The 16,760-nt window shown below is 38.6% G+C and overlaps 1 protein-coding gene across 1 annotated transcript in view; it reads right to left on the reverse strand.

The window, feature by feature from the left end:
* Nucleotides 1–1,061: 1,061 nt before the first annotated feature.
* The window catches only part of LOC5572659, a 145,419-nt gene continuing 129,720 nt past the window's right edge, over nt 1,062–16,760 (reverse strand). The window contains exon 2 of the mRNA XM_021845139.1: nt 1,062–2,724. Coding sequence (XP_021700831.1) covers nt 1,840–2,724 — 885 coding nt within the window. The 3' untranslated portion in view covers nt 1,062–1,839. The remainder of the gene's footprint in view (nt 2,725–16,760) is intronic.

Below are 16,760 nucleotides of genomic sequence, written 5' to 3' on the forward strand. Positions count from 1 at the left end.
TTTTTTTGCGCATAAGGTTACATAATGTATTAACATAGTTTTAAATAATGAGACACATTACTGAAAAAAATCTTGAAAAGGAAAAAAAATGGGTTCTCATCAGCGAAAATTGAATATTTGTCAATGAACAGTTCGGACTTTGACACTAGAAATTTTTATAATGTAATCAATTTGTTTCATTCAAACAAGTCTGAAATTAATTCAACTGGGTCTGTTATTCTAGATATAGAAAAAGTATTCTACAGTGTTTGTCACGAAGATGTAACTGTAGTATTAGAAAACATTAATTTTCCAATATACATTGTTAGAATAATCCAAAGTTATCTGTCACATTGTGGCCTAAATCTAAAACAAAATTATTTTTTTTAGTTTGATCCCGAATAAAAGATGATTCTAATTTTCAAAACAGTAAAGATTTTCAAAGTAAGAACACACAAATTTAAAAAAGACAATCTAGAACTTTTATCGTGTTTAGTTAAAACGAGCACTTTGTTCGTTTCCACCTTTTTTAACCGAAACGGAAGCTCGAACAAAAGACAGTTATTTTGACAGCGAGCATGGCTGTGGGAAAGGAACTTTCGAGATGTTCAGCTAGAAATATCACCACTTGAAAACGTATCAAGCCAAGAACGTTCACAATAACTGAAAGAAAAGGACGGCAAGCACTGCGCAATCAGCGCATTGCAAGCAAAAATTACCATTAATTTACACTTCACCACGTTGTCGCCGAAGCCACGTGGGATGAAAGCACCCAAATACCGACCAAACACCTCAACAACAGCCGCTTTTCAAGATGGCAGTTGAACAATCTTGAACGTGATTTGCATGCATTGACAGAACGGAAATCGTAGATACATATGCGTCTGGTTGCCCAGCTGGGGAAGCGAATCCTACAACGCTGGCAGAAGTTCCGCTTCAAGTTTCAAGTGCAGAATAAATCACCCTAGCGCACAGTGGGAGGTTTTCGTTCTTTAGTGCTTTCAATGAATAGCGCTTTAAGTATGCTTCCATCCTTTATGATGTTTTTCGGTTAGTAAATACGCTTTTTTGATGTATTTAGCATTATAACCTATCTCATAAAATGGAGATAGAAAACTATTTTTTGAACTTTTCAATGTAAAAGGTTGGCCTTCACTAAATTGCCGTAAATCGTAAGTCCGACCCATCTGCATTTTTGTCAAAATTGAGTTGAGTTCAGTTTTCAGCATAACAATATATATAAAATTTCGTGAAAAGTATTGACGTTAAGAACTAAGTGTTTTGGACAGCTTAAATTAGCTTTTTATACAATTTTTCACAAGACTAACCTTGTATATTGGAAAGTTTAAATAAAAAAATTTCTTTCTTACGTTCAGATTAGATTATAATATGATTGCATCAAAAGAAGTGCATTGACATACTGAATTTGGAAGCATAATTAAAGAACTATTCATTAAATGCGCTAAAATGAAGAAATCTCCCACTGTGCACCGTGTCATCCATCGTCTGACGTGACACTGTTCCAAAACGGGGAATCGCGATTACAAACACACACGCCGCGGTCCTACACTACAAATGGCTTACAACGAAACAGACCTATTAAATATAATTAAAAGAGAGAAAAAAAAACTTAAAACAAAATAAAGCCTACTCTCATTCCTTCCTCGCCAGATTTGCCGCAAGTGCAAGGCGGAAAGAGCGCTCAATCATCCGCACCCACACAGAAATACATTTACATATTACCCACACTTTCACGTCTCATCATCTTCGTTCACCATCAGCAGCAGCAGCAGAAACAGCTTCAACGGCAGCGTCGACTATTCAACCAATAATAATAATAATACAAAAAACACAACAGCTCTAATTCAACGGCTCCGCAATGCATTTGCACTGTTTGATGCGTTGGATGCGCTTCCGTCGCAGCTGGGGCACTAAAGAGGGACACCGCAGCGTCACCGTGATCCAGGTAAACTTTTTGGGCTTGCAGAAGGCGCACGAGCGAAACGCCGGCCCGGTCAGGTCTTCGTCTTCAAAGTCCAGATCAACCTCCCGCGCACGTCCACCGTGATGACCATGACCACCTGCACCCCCATGCCCCCCGTGACCATTACGTCCGCCACCTCCGCCACCGCCATGACGCCTACGTTTCGGAGACTTTGGAATGTAGAACGAATTGCATTGCCCGTAGCAAAATCGATTGATGATCGTCCGGCTGAGGCATCCCTCCTCCCGGATTCGCTGCACCAGAGGTTCCGTCTTGCACCAATCCTTCTTGAGGTACTCCTTCCGAGTCACCACCAGGGCGTTCTTGCTCGACTTGAGCAGCTTATCTCCCCTGTAGGCCTGCAGGTCCGCCAAAATATCCGCATTGGGGGCGGATCCCGTTGGATGGTACTGAAAGCCGCTCTCGTTGGTGTACGATGATACCGTCGAGCCGCCGCCACCGCCTCCGGATTGCCGTCGCCCATTGAAGTCAAAATCGATGGCCACCTCGGGCGTTTGGTACGCGAGATCGCCGGTGCTGTCCTCGGTTGCGTCCACGTCGTCTATCAGCTCGTTCTGCTGCACCATCGTATAGCGTTTGTCGTCCCGCGCCGAAGAGTTCATCCGCCGCTCCGCCATGATTCGCTCCACGTGTCGGGTGTTGATGATGTCCAGAATCGAGTCGGACAGTTGTATCCGGTGGCCGGACGAGTGGCTCAACAGGAATGAGAACAATAACAGCAGCTTCATCGTCAGATTCATCTGCGAGGGGGTCGAGAGAAAGAGAAAAGAGAAAGTGGTTACAATAAAGTGTAAGTTTTGCAAATAAATCAGGGATCGGGTATTTATTGATGGTGTCAAGAACAGACGCAATCAAAATAATTAAGCAATGTGCAGTGAAATCAAACCGAATGCGCCCCATGCTGATTGAATTCCGCATGTAATCTTATAGAGTGGTAGACTAATTCTCGTCGTATAAAACATCAGACAATAAAGATCTAGTTTTATTGTATTCAATTTTTTTTCTCTGTCGCCGCATATTTTATCAGAATAATGAACTTCACTGGATAAAGCTATTAACCTTAGAAATTGGATACATATTAGTGATTTACATGAATAGAGTAACCCTCACTAATAATTCCCATTTGAAAATTTTTGGAGCCAAATTAACACTTTCGTGGAATTTAGTGAAATCTTTATTATTAATGGGGGACGAACGTTCTGATAGGCTAAAGGGATTCCCCACTATCACATTAGTAAGAAAAAACTTTTCTAGATTCACGCTAAGCCTGCTCAACGCAGCGCATATGTAAAAACTACACAGAATGAAGCAAGCAATGCAGGACTCTCTGGCTGAGTGAAAATTCTGTGTAAGTCGCACTCATGCTGTGTGTAGCCGATGTGTTGGCCTTCGGCTGTGCGGGGATCGATGGAAATGGAACTGTCAATCTCTCCCGCGCGGCAGCAAACAGTTGGCCGTTGGTAAGATGAAGAGTTTTCTGTGATTTTTTTCAGGCGAAAAGCCGGAAGATGGTCGCAAATGTGGAAGTTTTTTCCCCATTTGCTTCCGCTTCGGCTATTCGAATGAAAAAATCTCTGAAAACTTGAAAATTTGAATGTTTTTTTTAATGTTTTCAGAAGCAAAACAAAAGTGGAAGCGAATTCCGCATTCCAAGCGTTCCTCCTCTGTGCGCATTTCACTCATTCGGTTTGTTTACCACCGTTTGCTCAAAACTGTGTACAGCCCCCTTTGCACAGAATCTGTGCTGCATGAAGAGAGCCTGATTTTGTGTACTCGGCACTCATTTCTGAGCGTGACAAGTTTAGCGTGTTGGAAGCTTTGCTCATTTTGCTCAAAAATTAGAATCCTCCACCGCCTTGCTAGTAAACAAACTTGATGCTGAAATGAAATTAAAATCAAATTTCAGAGGATAATTCAAGCTAACCTTGAACTTTTATACAGATTGCAAATTCTCAGAGAATAAGGGGATGTCCATTTCGCCCTGTGTGTTTATTATGCCCCATAATCCCCCTACTAGTAGATTGGACTATAGAATAAAAAGTAGGGTAAATTATGGCTTTGGCATCCTGAGGGTTTTTCGGCAGCACTCACTTATCGTCCATGTTAAAATTTATCTACGGAACAAGAGTTACCATCAATGTACTCAATATATTCCTTGAACTATAATCTTCCATGTAAACCTCATCTTTCATAAAAAAAAATATATAACATGGGTTTTATCATTGAATGAAATAAATGCTTACGAAATTATCGTCATTTGTGAGCTGCAGAATAAAACAACACAAGAACAGCTTAAGAAAAACTCACCGCTTTGAAATGTCCAATTTTCCGCTCCAATACCAATTTGTCACAAAAGCTACGCACCGATCACTTATGCACTATTAAACTTTTGATTTGTCTATAAAGCACTCGAAAATACTGAATATCTATGCTTCAAATCACAAATTAAAATTAATGCACTTTGCTTTCCTCGGCAATCACTTTTTATTACTGGAATAGGTTGCCAGAAAACCATATTCAATTGCGGTGCGTTTTTTATTCACAATTTAAATTCATTGAAAAAATCGAACACAACTAATTAATTCTTTGGAATTAGGCAACCAAATATGCATTGGTAATAATTGAGCCTTTTAATACTTTCCTTATCTGAAGATTGTAGCGCATAAACTTCAATATACTGAGAAACATATAAAATATACGTCTTTCAATAGGTTAACTATTTTGGCAACACTCCTGTTGTTCTACTAGCAATCTTAGGATGATGTATTTGTGTCAAATCGTAAGTGAATTGATTTGCAAAGGGCCAATTCTGATTTTCTCATACACTGAGAATAATATGTGAGTAAAAAAAATGTAAAAAAGCCTGTAGATCTTTCAATTTTGCGTTACCTTTTAGCGATTTTTTGCGACTTATTTTTTAAAAGTTCTCAAAACAAAAAATTCGTGTGCTCTTATGAATTCAAATCATATTAGAAGAGAAACCTCAAAGTTTGAGCCGAAAATATTCAGATTTGGGGGTGGCGCAAGCGTCTTGAAGGTGAATTTTCATGTTATAAAAAATGGTTTTCAGTGAAGTCATCATAACTATCATAAGATGGTTCCATAGAAGAGTACTTGCAGCGACACAACAACAACGAAATCGCGACGATTTTTTGTCGCTGTCGCCGTAAAAAGTCGTGTAGATTTGGGGGAGCCTTAATTCGTTTTACTGAAAATGTCAGCTCGGCAAATTTCAGCAAAAATTTGCTGATTTCATCATACAATACATTTGTGTGTGGATTAACTTAATTAGCGACACAGCGTAGCAAAAATTACATTTTTGCTTGTCTCAAGGATTAAATTATGTGTCTTAGATTTGGGGTCGCTGAACCTGATGACGTACTCAGAAATGTCCCTGCACGTCACAATTTTTAGCTACAGGTCGTCAAAGTTGAATAAAACACTGGTTTGATTGATGTTTACTGGAAAATTTAAGCATATTTTTTTCAAGTTTTTTGTGATCTAATCCAGCAAGGATGCAAAATAGAACTTAAACTTTCTTTTCAGATATAAATTGGTTGAAATTGCATGATAAAATCGAGAACTAATCGATTTTTTCAACTTGTTTGCAGTAAATAAAATACAATACTTTTCTTAATCATTAAAAAAATAACTTTTGAGCATCAAAAGTATTATGAACTTTGCAGATTAGTATTGTTATACACATGAAGTTTTAATTCTGTGGCAAGTTGAGCAAAAAAAAAATGCCAAACAAGCTTGGAAACTTGCATTCAAGTGGCTAAAAGACTCAAATTGTGTATTTTCAAAAGCCAATATCTCAAAAACTAGACGTTCTATGATATTTTTGAAAACGGCAATGGATTAAGCAATCCTTAATTAAGTCAATAGCTGTATGTTGATAATTGAGACAAAACGTGTTCCGCAGTGTTATTCGTCCAAATCTGTCCTTTTTTTTCTTCTAATTTTACGCAGAATTGTGAAATAAAGATTGCTGAGTAGCATAACAGAGCTTACCGGAAGAAAAAATAAATTCTGGACAATCATGAATCGCAAATCAGTCCCATATGTAAAAATTAGGCAATGAGAAAATGTACTGAAATGTTTATGTGCGTTTTTGCCTAATTTAACATAAAAAAGCCATGCTGTATTATTAGTGCAACTGTAAGGTCATGTGAAAAATATGTTGAAGGCTGATATCAACTCAATTTGACTTGCGATTCATAGCAATGGAGAATCTTGCAAAGATCATAACAAAATTATCTTGATAATCTATCCACTTGTACTAATAATTTAGGGTTCGAGGAAAATATAATTGTATTTAAACTCTGTAGATTTAGGTCAAAATAATGGAAAATTCTAAGCTCTTAGTAAAACATGCAATATTCAAGCCAATTCTGTGGATTTGGGTAAAAATTATAGTAAATTCTACGATCTAAACATTAAAACAAAATTATAAAATCTGGCACGAATGGAATAGAGTACAGTAGAAAATAATCTGAAAATAGATCTCGATTGGTATTTCTACGATGAACAACATTGTCGAAGACCGCAAAGCAATCCGATGCTTGTGAAAAAAGTTATTAAGCATAGACTATTCAGAAATTTTGCCCGATTTTGTTATTATTGTTATTCCTTTACGTGTTAATCAACGTGGCCTTGCTAATAGGTTTTCATTGAATAACTTTTTTCACAAGTGTCAGATTGTTTCGTGGTCTTCGGCAATATTCATCATCGTAAAAATACCTACCGAGGTCTGCGTTTAATTTTTTTATAGAGGTCAATGGGCGACCTCTGGCGATTTTCTTTGCAAAAGTAAGTTTTCCCATAGTAAATCCCATACAAACTTTGAAGGGCTGGCGCTAAATATAGTTTCACCGATCGAGCTGAAATTTTGCACAGTTGTTATGGGACCTAAATGCAATCCAAAAAGTGGACTGGAGCAAGAATCTAAATTTTGTCCCATACTTATGACCATAAATCGAGTTGTAAAGCAATGAAATGTAGTTCTATGTAATATATTTGATTGTACAAGAACAGTGTTTATATTTGAGCAGTAAGATAAATTTTGGACTAAACTCATTTTTTTTTTGCTAAGCAAACAACAAGAAACCAAAGTTTTGAACTTATTGGCCTATAAATCGAAATTCAAAGCGATAACATTTATATTTTTTGTATATTTTTATTGTTTATATAAGTTTGGTTAACATGTTTGGTGTAAAATGAAAATTTCAGATTACACCCAACACTTATTTTGCTTGCCTCATTGTTTGAAATTATTTGCTAATTAATCCAAACTTAAAGCGATAACATTCATTTTTTTTATCAACATAAATGATGTCCACGATGAAATTGCCACACTATGAAATTGCTCTAACTTTTTAACCGTTGGGTAGAATTTAATGAAAATTCGGGTGGATTTAGTTCATAGTGCATTATTTACATTTTTAAAGTCCTGTGATCAACACTCGCGGAAATGGAGTCGAAAGAACAGCTCGTGCGTGATAAAATCTTGCGCATTCATCACGAGAACAAAGATCTCTCGCATCGTTCCATTGCTAAAACGTTGGGAATCGCGAATTCCACGGTGTCGCGAGTGATTAAGCGGTTCGAGGAACGATGGACCACCGATCGGAAGCCCAGAAGTGAAGGAAAAAGGCACTTCCACAGTTATTAACTGAGAGCTTCCTTTGCCAATGTTGCCATTTTTTCATTCGTATATCGTGTGGCAGGTACGATGATATTCTATGCCCATGGAAATCAAGGAAATTTCCATTAGGTAAAGATCCTGGACCAACCGGGAATCGAACCCAGACACCTTCAGCATGGCTTTGCTTTGTAGCCGCGGACTCTAACCACTCGGCCAGTGAAGGGAACTTTCTTTTTATAACCAGAAACTTTCAATTGACTTTTAAAAGCTGATTCATGTGTAAAACAAGTTACAAGTCTTTATTTTATTTATTAAATTGGATGACATCAACAGGAAAAACAGATCGCAATGATGTATAACTCATTCTAGTTTAAATTTAAAAATTATTACCAATTACAAACTAAACACAATTCATGACAAAAATACAAATACAATTTCATTATTCGCCAAGACATGGAAGAAAAACAGCTCAAATCTTTCTCCGGATCGTATGTCGGAGAAAGTGGAAGTCGAATAAATTGTTTTTAATTTTTGATTTGCAGGCAAAAAGTTTAAACACGGGCTTTTCGTAGTTTTTGAAATGAAATAAATTTTGAATGCACTCAAAAGTTTTATTTTCTGGACAAACATGTTAACCAGACTTCTATGATAAAATTTAAAGCGACAAAACAAGATGTCATCCCGTAAAATTTCGATTTATTGGCAAATAGTACAAACAATAGGATCTTCGTAATTTTCAAAATTGAAACCAATTTAGAGTGTAATCAAAAAATTATATTTCTGCACAAATATATTCAATAGACATCAGCAGTCGAGTTTCAGTCGCGAAATTCACCAGTTATTGCTTTATAGGCAAACAATGTAAAAAGTTAAATTTATCATAGTTTTTTTTTAATTCATAGATATTTTGAGTGTAATAAAAAAATTCTATTTCTACCAAATAATGTTTGCTGGGCTTCTACAATCAAATTCATGTAGAAAAAACTACATATTACAGGATCAAATTTTGATTTACATACAGAAACACAAACGCAAAAGACACAGACGAAACATAACAACGCTACAATCGGATGATGAAAATGTAAGGAGGATCAGTTTGCCATTCTTCCCGAAAATAACAAACCCTATTAGAAACACTCTCCATCGACAAGGCCTACAAGTGGTACACAAGAGCGACAAGACCCTACGTGACCTATTGTGCAAACTTAAAGACAAGGTTCCACCGTACGAGCAATCTGGAATTTACCGGATCCCTTGTAAGGCCCAGCTGTCTACATAGGCCAAACTCGCCGAAAAGTTAAAATTAAATTAAAAGAACACAAAAATGCAGTATCGGCGAATAAAATTAGTGAATCGAGTGTAGCAGCCCATGCGATAACTTCAAATCATGCAATAGATTGGGAATGTGCGAAGCTTATAAATAACGTAAGAAAAACTTCGCACTTGAACGCATGGGAGTCTATGTTCATCAGCAACGACGAAGGTCCCCTGATGAATGAACACTATCCTCCCATATCGTCGTGTCTGTTCAATTTGGTAGATACGACGACCCAGTAACATTTCTCTTCGGACGCGTACGAACAAGGTACGAGAAGCAGTCAGTCGGACATTGTCCCGTAGATGGGCTACATCGTGCCCGAAACCGGTCGACAGAAAGGTATTTTTATAAAACTTTCTTGACGTTTGTAAGAACTATAAATGTTATGTCTTGTCTCGCGTCGCGTTTCGTGAATGTATAGTAGCCTCCAGCGCCGAACGAAGAGCTGACAGAAATCGTGAAATCATTCGCGTCAAACAAGGCACCGATATCCGATGGTATCCCAAATGTTGCCTTAACAGCAGTAGACATGTTCAGAAGCACTATGCAACTCTGCATTGATGAAGGAATCTTGCCGGATGTATGGAAGCGACAGAAATTCGTGCTACTACCACCAGGTGACCCGTCAACGTATAGACCTATCTGTCTACTAGTTACGACGGGCAAGTTGCTGGAGAGGTTGATCCTTAACAGGCTAGTACCGTATACGGAAGGTGCGGGCGGCATGTTCAACAACCCGTTTGTATAAGGGAGAGGTAAATCTACTCTAGACACTATCCAGATGGGTTTGCAGATAGCTGAGGTGGCAATCGAACATAGAAGGAGCAACATCCGTTGCTGCACGGTTGTCACTCTGGATATGAAAAATGTGTTCAACATCGCAAGCTGAGAAACGATAGCCCACGTAAATCATCGCCTCAAAATACCGAATAACTCTACTGTATAACGCTGAGGATGGGCAGAAAAGCATTTGAATTATTGAAAAACCGGGAGTACTTCAAGGTTCAATCCTGGGCCCGATGATTTGCAATGCGATGTACGATGACGTACTGAAGTTGCCCCTTCCGACGGGTGTTAAGATTGTTGGCTTCGCCGACGATATCACCCTAGTGGTCTATGACGAAAGGATGTAGGAAGTAGAGTGTACAGCAGCGCACTCTATTTACATAGTTGAAGAATGGATGAAGTCTAGGAAACTAGGATTGGCCCGTCACAAGACTGAGGTAGTGGTGGTCATCAAGCGCAAGTCCAAGCAACGGGCGCTTATCTTATCAGCACTTTCGAGGATGATGTCTAACAGCTCTGCTGTAATTGCCAGCAAACGCAAGCTCCTGGTAAGTATGGCGCTATCCATACTGAGGTATTGAGAACCAATTTGGTCAAAAGCGCTTAGAACGAGCAGAAACCTAAAGCGGTTGGAAAGCTCGTACAGGATAATGTGCTTGCTAGCGGGATTTGGGGCAAGTGTGCCACCTTAAGCAAATTGTTCTCTAACTTTGTCTAAAGCTTAAAAAACCCGCCATTCAGCCTCACGATGTTAGTTTCACATCTTTTCATAAGCGTTGTGCCATTTAAAAAGAAAATAATTTCAAAAAGTATTAGTTTTGGAGCTCCTCAAATATCATCCAAAATACCCTGATTTTCAACACTATGGGGCAAGTGTGCCACCCGTATGGGGCAAGACGGCCATCGAATGAACATTCATGTAATTCTACTTGTAATGAACTTTTCATTATTTTATGTTAGTATTGCTAACAAAGCAGAGCCTAATTGACAATTTTAAAAATATTTTTAGGTTTACCGTCATGAGGGGATGCTTTATAACAAGGTTCATCACATGTGGAACTCTCTACTAGTCAATTCGAATAACTAAAATCGTTTTTTTTTGTCTCCATTCAATGCGATATATTCATTATGGAGGATCTGTATAATATTACACTAGATCAGCACTAAATAAAGGTAAAATATTGATGAAAATAAGTAAAATAGTTCTTAAAACGCCTAAAACCATGTTATTATCGAATATATGGAGAAAAAAATCATTGTGGGATCAAAAATGTTCGCTATTCCTTTTCTACACTTCAAAAAACCACTACTGGTGCCTCATTTTGGTTCATTATCATGATTTTGTTGATGATGTTTACATTTTTATGAATTTCACCCCGACCATTTTTGTTTACCAAATAGGTGGCACACTTGCCCCAAAAAGTATAGATTTCAACCAAAATGGATTTTGTATGTAAAAATAAATATTTTTTTCGTTCAAATGCCACAATTACTTACACATTTGAATAGCTTCACAATGTACAGTACGTTTGAAAAATTCGTTATTAGTTTACCTCTCACCATGCTATTTAAAAACAACGAAATCTTATAAAAAATCACTGAAATTTTATGGTTTTCACAAAAGTCGATGTAAATACGTGAAAAATAGAGCAATTTGCGTCATATTTATACAATGGTCATAAGGGAACATATTGTTAAGCTCAAATAAAAAATATAGTTTGTAGTTTTTACAAAAATCAGGGGTGGCACACTTGCCCCTATGGCACACTTTCCCCAAATTCCGCTACTCGTGCATACCGAACTGTATCTAAAGAAGCCGTGTACATCATAGCCGGGATGACGTCAATCTGGCTCATCATCATGGAAGATGTTCAATGCTTCAACCAAAGAGGTACCAGAGGAGGAAACGCTCAGAAGTTGGTCAGGAATGGGATAACTCCACTAAAAGTAGATGCACCCATCGGCTAATGCCGAATATGTCAGATTGGTATAAAAGAAACCATGGGGAAGTAAACTTCCACCTGGAGCAATTTTTATCAGGACATGGTTGCTATAGATAATACCTGCATAGGTTCGGGCACTCAGAATCTCCTGTGTGCCCGAATTGTGCTGGTGTGGAGGAAACAGCGGGGCATGTCGTGTTCGATTGCCTCCTTTTCACTGTAGTAAGAGATCGTAAGCTCGCTACATGCGGAGAGGACACGTCCGCGGACAATATAATTCAGATTGTGTGCGGATGCCGAGTGCTGGAATGCAGTAACTACGACTATCATATCCCATTATGCTACAATGGACCAAAATCGGTTTCAGTGGGTTAGCCCTGCCGAGGCTAGTCTTAGTAGCAATGTTTAAGTCAGCTCAGAGAAACAGTTTGCAGAGAACACTTCTGCTACTTGTGTTAAAGTGATATAAGCACTGACCCTCCCCGAAGTAATATCGTAGGGTGGTTCCTGGGATAAAAGGGTCTGAAGCCAAGGCTAATTTTTGTGCATTCTGCCCACCACATACAGATCATGGGCTGGTTTTTGGTGGATCATCTGAGGTTCGGCACCCTCACTCTTCCTAAGTTATCTTATTTCCCCTTGTAAAGTCTGAATCTACCTCTGTTAATCTTCAATACTTCACTCAATCTACGTCAAAACCAATAAAACGAACCATCACCGCACAAACCCCTCAATTGCATGCACTTGATCTACATTGAATTGCTCGTGTTCACAGTCGTCATGTCATCGCGATACTCAGTCACCTCAGACATTGTTGAGAAACAATGCGCACATTACTGGGGCTCATTTACGTTCTAAATAGCAGGTAATCCATCGGGTGTCACTCCATTACACTGCACTGGTGTAACCGCCGAATCATTCTCACAGACAGAGAGAGATCATTAATAATAACATATCCCCGCCAAGCAGACATCGTTATGAATGGCGACAAATTGATCTCGTTCACCGATCCTCTGTCCTCCGCAGAGTAGAGCGGAAATCGATCCACGGGGAGTTGCACTGCTGAGCACGCGCGCCTACAACAAAGTTGAAAAGCAAAAGGCGCCAATCGCTTCGCGTGGTCTCCATAGCTTCGTCTTATCGTACGTCTCCGGCGGATTTACTACGATCATTCGCCGAGTCGTCGTCGGTGCAACTGTGCAGGGCTGGTAGCGAGACATTTTTTGATGGCTTGGCCATTTTTTTAAGCAAGTCACTATGAAGCCTCTTTTTGGAGGCAAAAGTCACATTAATCGACATTTGAAGCAAAAATTAAAAAAAATATTATCCGTTGTTCTTTTCTTAGAGGAAACAAATTTTTCAAAGTAGACCGTTAGAAGCTCAACGCATCCCACAAAGGCTTCATGCCGCAAGCTGAAATGTACAGTGATAAGGATGCTAGCTTTTAGACGGATGGACGCGAGATGATCGTAAGGTGGAAGCCGCACTACGATGAACACCTGAATAGCACAGAAAACACAGACATAGAGTGTCATAACAGCGAAGGTGATGGCTACGTCAGCACAGCGCAAAGTAGATATAAACCGTCTTCCATGATGGGGGGATTTAAGGATGTCATTTAATAGCTCAAAAACTATAAGGCAGCTGGAAAGAATAGTAACGGAGCCAAACTTATCAAGATGGACCTGGAGTGGTTGGCCGCTAGTCTGCATCGGCTGATAGTCAGAATCTTAAAGACGGAACATCCACCGAAGGAGTGGGGGCAAAGCGTTATATACCTACAACGCGACAAACTGAAGTATAGAAACATCGTGTAACCACAAAACCGCCTTCAAGTAGACATGTTGTCACGATGAGAGGGGTTTCAATAAATTGGTCAGATGAAGTCTAGGGCTCATGCTATATAAAAAATTAGCTATTGAAAATTACATTGAGGACATTCAAGCCAATTGTTACAAATATATAAAAAGGCTATTCACTTATTATCAGCAAATCAAAACTTTGTCTAGAGAACGAGCTTTTGAGCTTCAAACAAATTTTCAGACCAGTCATGTTGTATGCTGTACCAATATATACTTGCTGTTGTAATACCAGGAAGAAAGGTCTGCAGAGTATTCAAAATAAAACTTTGAAAATGATTCTGAAGCTCCCTCACTGGTATAGTACTAATGAGTTACATAGAATATCTAATATTGAAACATTGGAACGAATGTCGAATAAAATTATTATTAATTTTAAAACAATGTTGCGATCTTCTAGTTTAAGTAATAATTATGTTAGATATATATTTAGGTTAGTGTTTTCTAAAACAGAACACCTATATATACGGAATGAATGAAATATTTGCAATGATACCAATAAAGGAATTGAAGAAAGAGTAGAAGAAAATTAACAAGAAGCCAGTAGTTACATCTTGTCTTAAGGTTTAGTAACTTGTTGACGCGACATTCATAACCAGCCCTGCACTTGCGCCGAAGAAATGAATGAAACTAAAGACCTACAACTGTTGAAGAGCTGCGCACAGCATAAAAGCCTTTTGCAGTCCAGTGACAAAGAGGGGGAGGGCAGGGTGCGGATTATTTTCATCGTATTTTAGAGTCCACGAGAGCAACGGCAGTTAACGCCAACTACTTGCATCCCACAGAAACCCGATCCGGCGCTGTGCTGGCGGCTGACTTTCATAGGCAATGGGCCAGCGAATGTTGGCCGGAGACGGACCATTGCACAATGGGCAAAATTGATCAAAAGCAGCAAAGAATCTGGTGTCGCTATTGAGAGCTGATAGATATGCCCATTTCAGAGAGGAACACCGTGTGAAATCGAATGAGATTGGTTTCAGCTTTTGCATGCCACCAATTTGCTAAAATTAAATAAGGGTTTATTGTTTTTTTGTTAACAACATATTACATATCATTTGCCGGAGCACTTCATATTTCTTACAGATGAGTTGATTTCATCTGTTTATAGGAGAAAAAACGCTTTCAATTAACTCAACCTTACTTAACCTAAATATACAACGCATTTATCCTAACAATAGAAGATTGCAACAATTTTTGTCTAAAGGCTGGTTAGCTATTGACAAGAAAAGGAATCGCCTATCTCGACGCGTGGAAAATTTCTCCCCAGAAATGGTCAATAAAATCACATTTTTCTGATCGCAGTACGCAGTTGAGAAGAAATGTCATTTCAAATGGGGCTCTCTTTAGGAAATTTCTTGACCCATTCAGCCAAGGAATTTATTTACTTCCTTGAGCGGAACAGACGTGGACGTTGAAAGAGACAGGCTGGAAAACCTTCGGTGTTTGAGTGCTGCGGACAACACACGGTGGGAAATTCGTAAATTGTTGGTGACGCAGACGCATGAATCACGAGTTATATAAAGTGTACAAAGAAGCGAATATTATTAAGCGTGTGAAATACGGCAGACTTCAGTGGGCTGGTCAAGTGCGAAAATCGGAAGAAAAAGTAGCGAAAATAATAGGTTGAGGTGTGCGACTTTCGCTAAAACCACGAATATGCTGGCTGTACGCAGTAGAAGAGGACGTGGATATCCTAAAAGTTAAGAGCAGCTGGAAAAGTATCGCCCAACAAGCGATCACAGTAATTAATTACTACTCATTACTATTTTTTGCTGAGAAAAAAACTGGGTTGATTCATCTATTTGTTTCGAAAATAATTTATTACTCGCATTGCCAGAAACTATTTCTTTGATTTTTTTTTGTAGTATAGGGGAATTTACGTATTCTCGTCAGTCTAAACCAATGCCGTGCTTCTTTTGATTTGCTGAGCGTTGCGAGGAGTACGAATGTAAAATCGCATCAGTAGTTTGTGGTATTTAGATTCCGTTGCATGCTCCTGTGGGGTGAGTGACGGAAACGAAATCAATCGTGTTCGGTTCGCGTTGTTCCAGTGAGAAAAGATATTTGGTTTTGATCGAGGATGGATTTTCAACTGGTGAGATTGTTTCATATTCTTGATAGGACAAATGTACCATTAGTGGTGCACCTAAGGTAAAACTGCTAAAACATGGTGATAAAATCATGAAGTATGTAATTTTAACGTATCAGTCGATAGATTTCAAATCCTTCTATCATACAAATGTATAAAAATCACGATTTATTCAAAATTTTCCTGCAAATAGCCTTGCACCAATAATAGGAACACTGTTCTTTTAGTGGAGGTAGTACGTTCATTTAGTTGCGCAAACCATTAATTTCTTATGGGACCCTCCACTATGGGTACTGATTTCCACTATAGGCGCAAGGGAGATGGGGTTTCAATCAAAATAATTGTTTAAAACAGTTTTACGACTAAATTTCATCGACATACAAACATATCATTTTCACAACGTGCATCATAGAAGGGTGTCATATATTCATTTGTTAGTCCGAAACATGTCAAACCACACTACCTCCACCAAGGGAGCGTTTGCCCTAACACATTTTTATCGTGGAAACGTTGCGATGTGTAATTTTCAAACAAACTATAGATAGTTCAGCGCTATTGCCCTTATTCCTCTTTCATATGATTCCAATATTTATACACATACCCTTTTCGTCATTACTAAAAATAACCTTTGAACAGTTCGACATTTTAAGTGTTGACGTACCTTCTTGGTTTTCACCAATATCAGGCAGCGTTCATTTATTACGTAACGCTAAAATTGGAAAGATTGGCTGATTAAAGTAGCTAACAGCTGCTCAGTCAAGGATGGATGATCAATTTATGTGAGCTCGTATCAGTCGAAATCTACTTCTCGATCAATGGATTACATGCTTTGCTCTTGTCCACAGTTGACCAGCAGAAGTTTTCTCTTTTTATTTTGCATGGGGAAAGAAATCTAACTACAAATATCTCGAAAATGAAAGCTTCAATCTAGAAAAGATTTAGTAGGCATGATAGCCACCGTAGTGATGGTGGCATAACCGGTACTAAATATTTTTTTCGAAAATAGTTCCCAATATTGAAAAATAATTCGTTAGATGCATTTCGCCATACAAATATTTTTCGCGTTGCCTTTTAGCGTTTTTTCGTGCATAGACACTAGCGCATGTGCGTTACTATGTGGCGAGTAGCGAAACA

The sequence above is a fragment of the Aedes aegypti genome, chromosome 2, assembly GCF_002204515.2.
Source record: "Aedes aegypti strain LVP_AGWG chromosome 2, AaegL5.0 Primary Assembly, whole genome shotgun sequence".
In the NCBI taxonomy this organism is placed as follows: domain Eukaryota; kingdom Metazoa; phylum Arthropoda; class Insecta; order Diptera; family Culicidae; genus Aedes; species Aedes aegypti.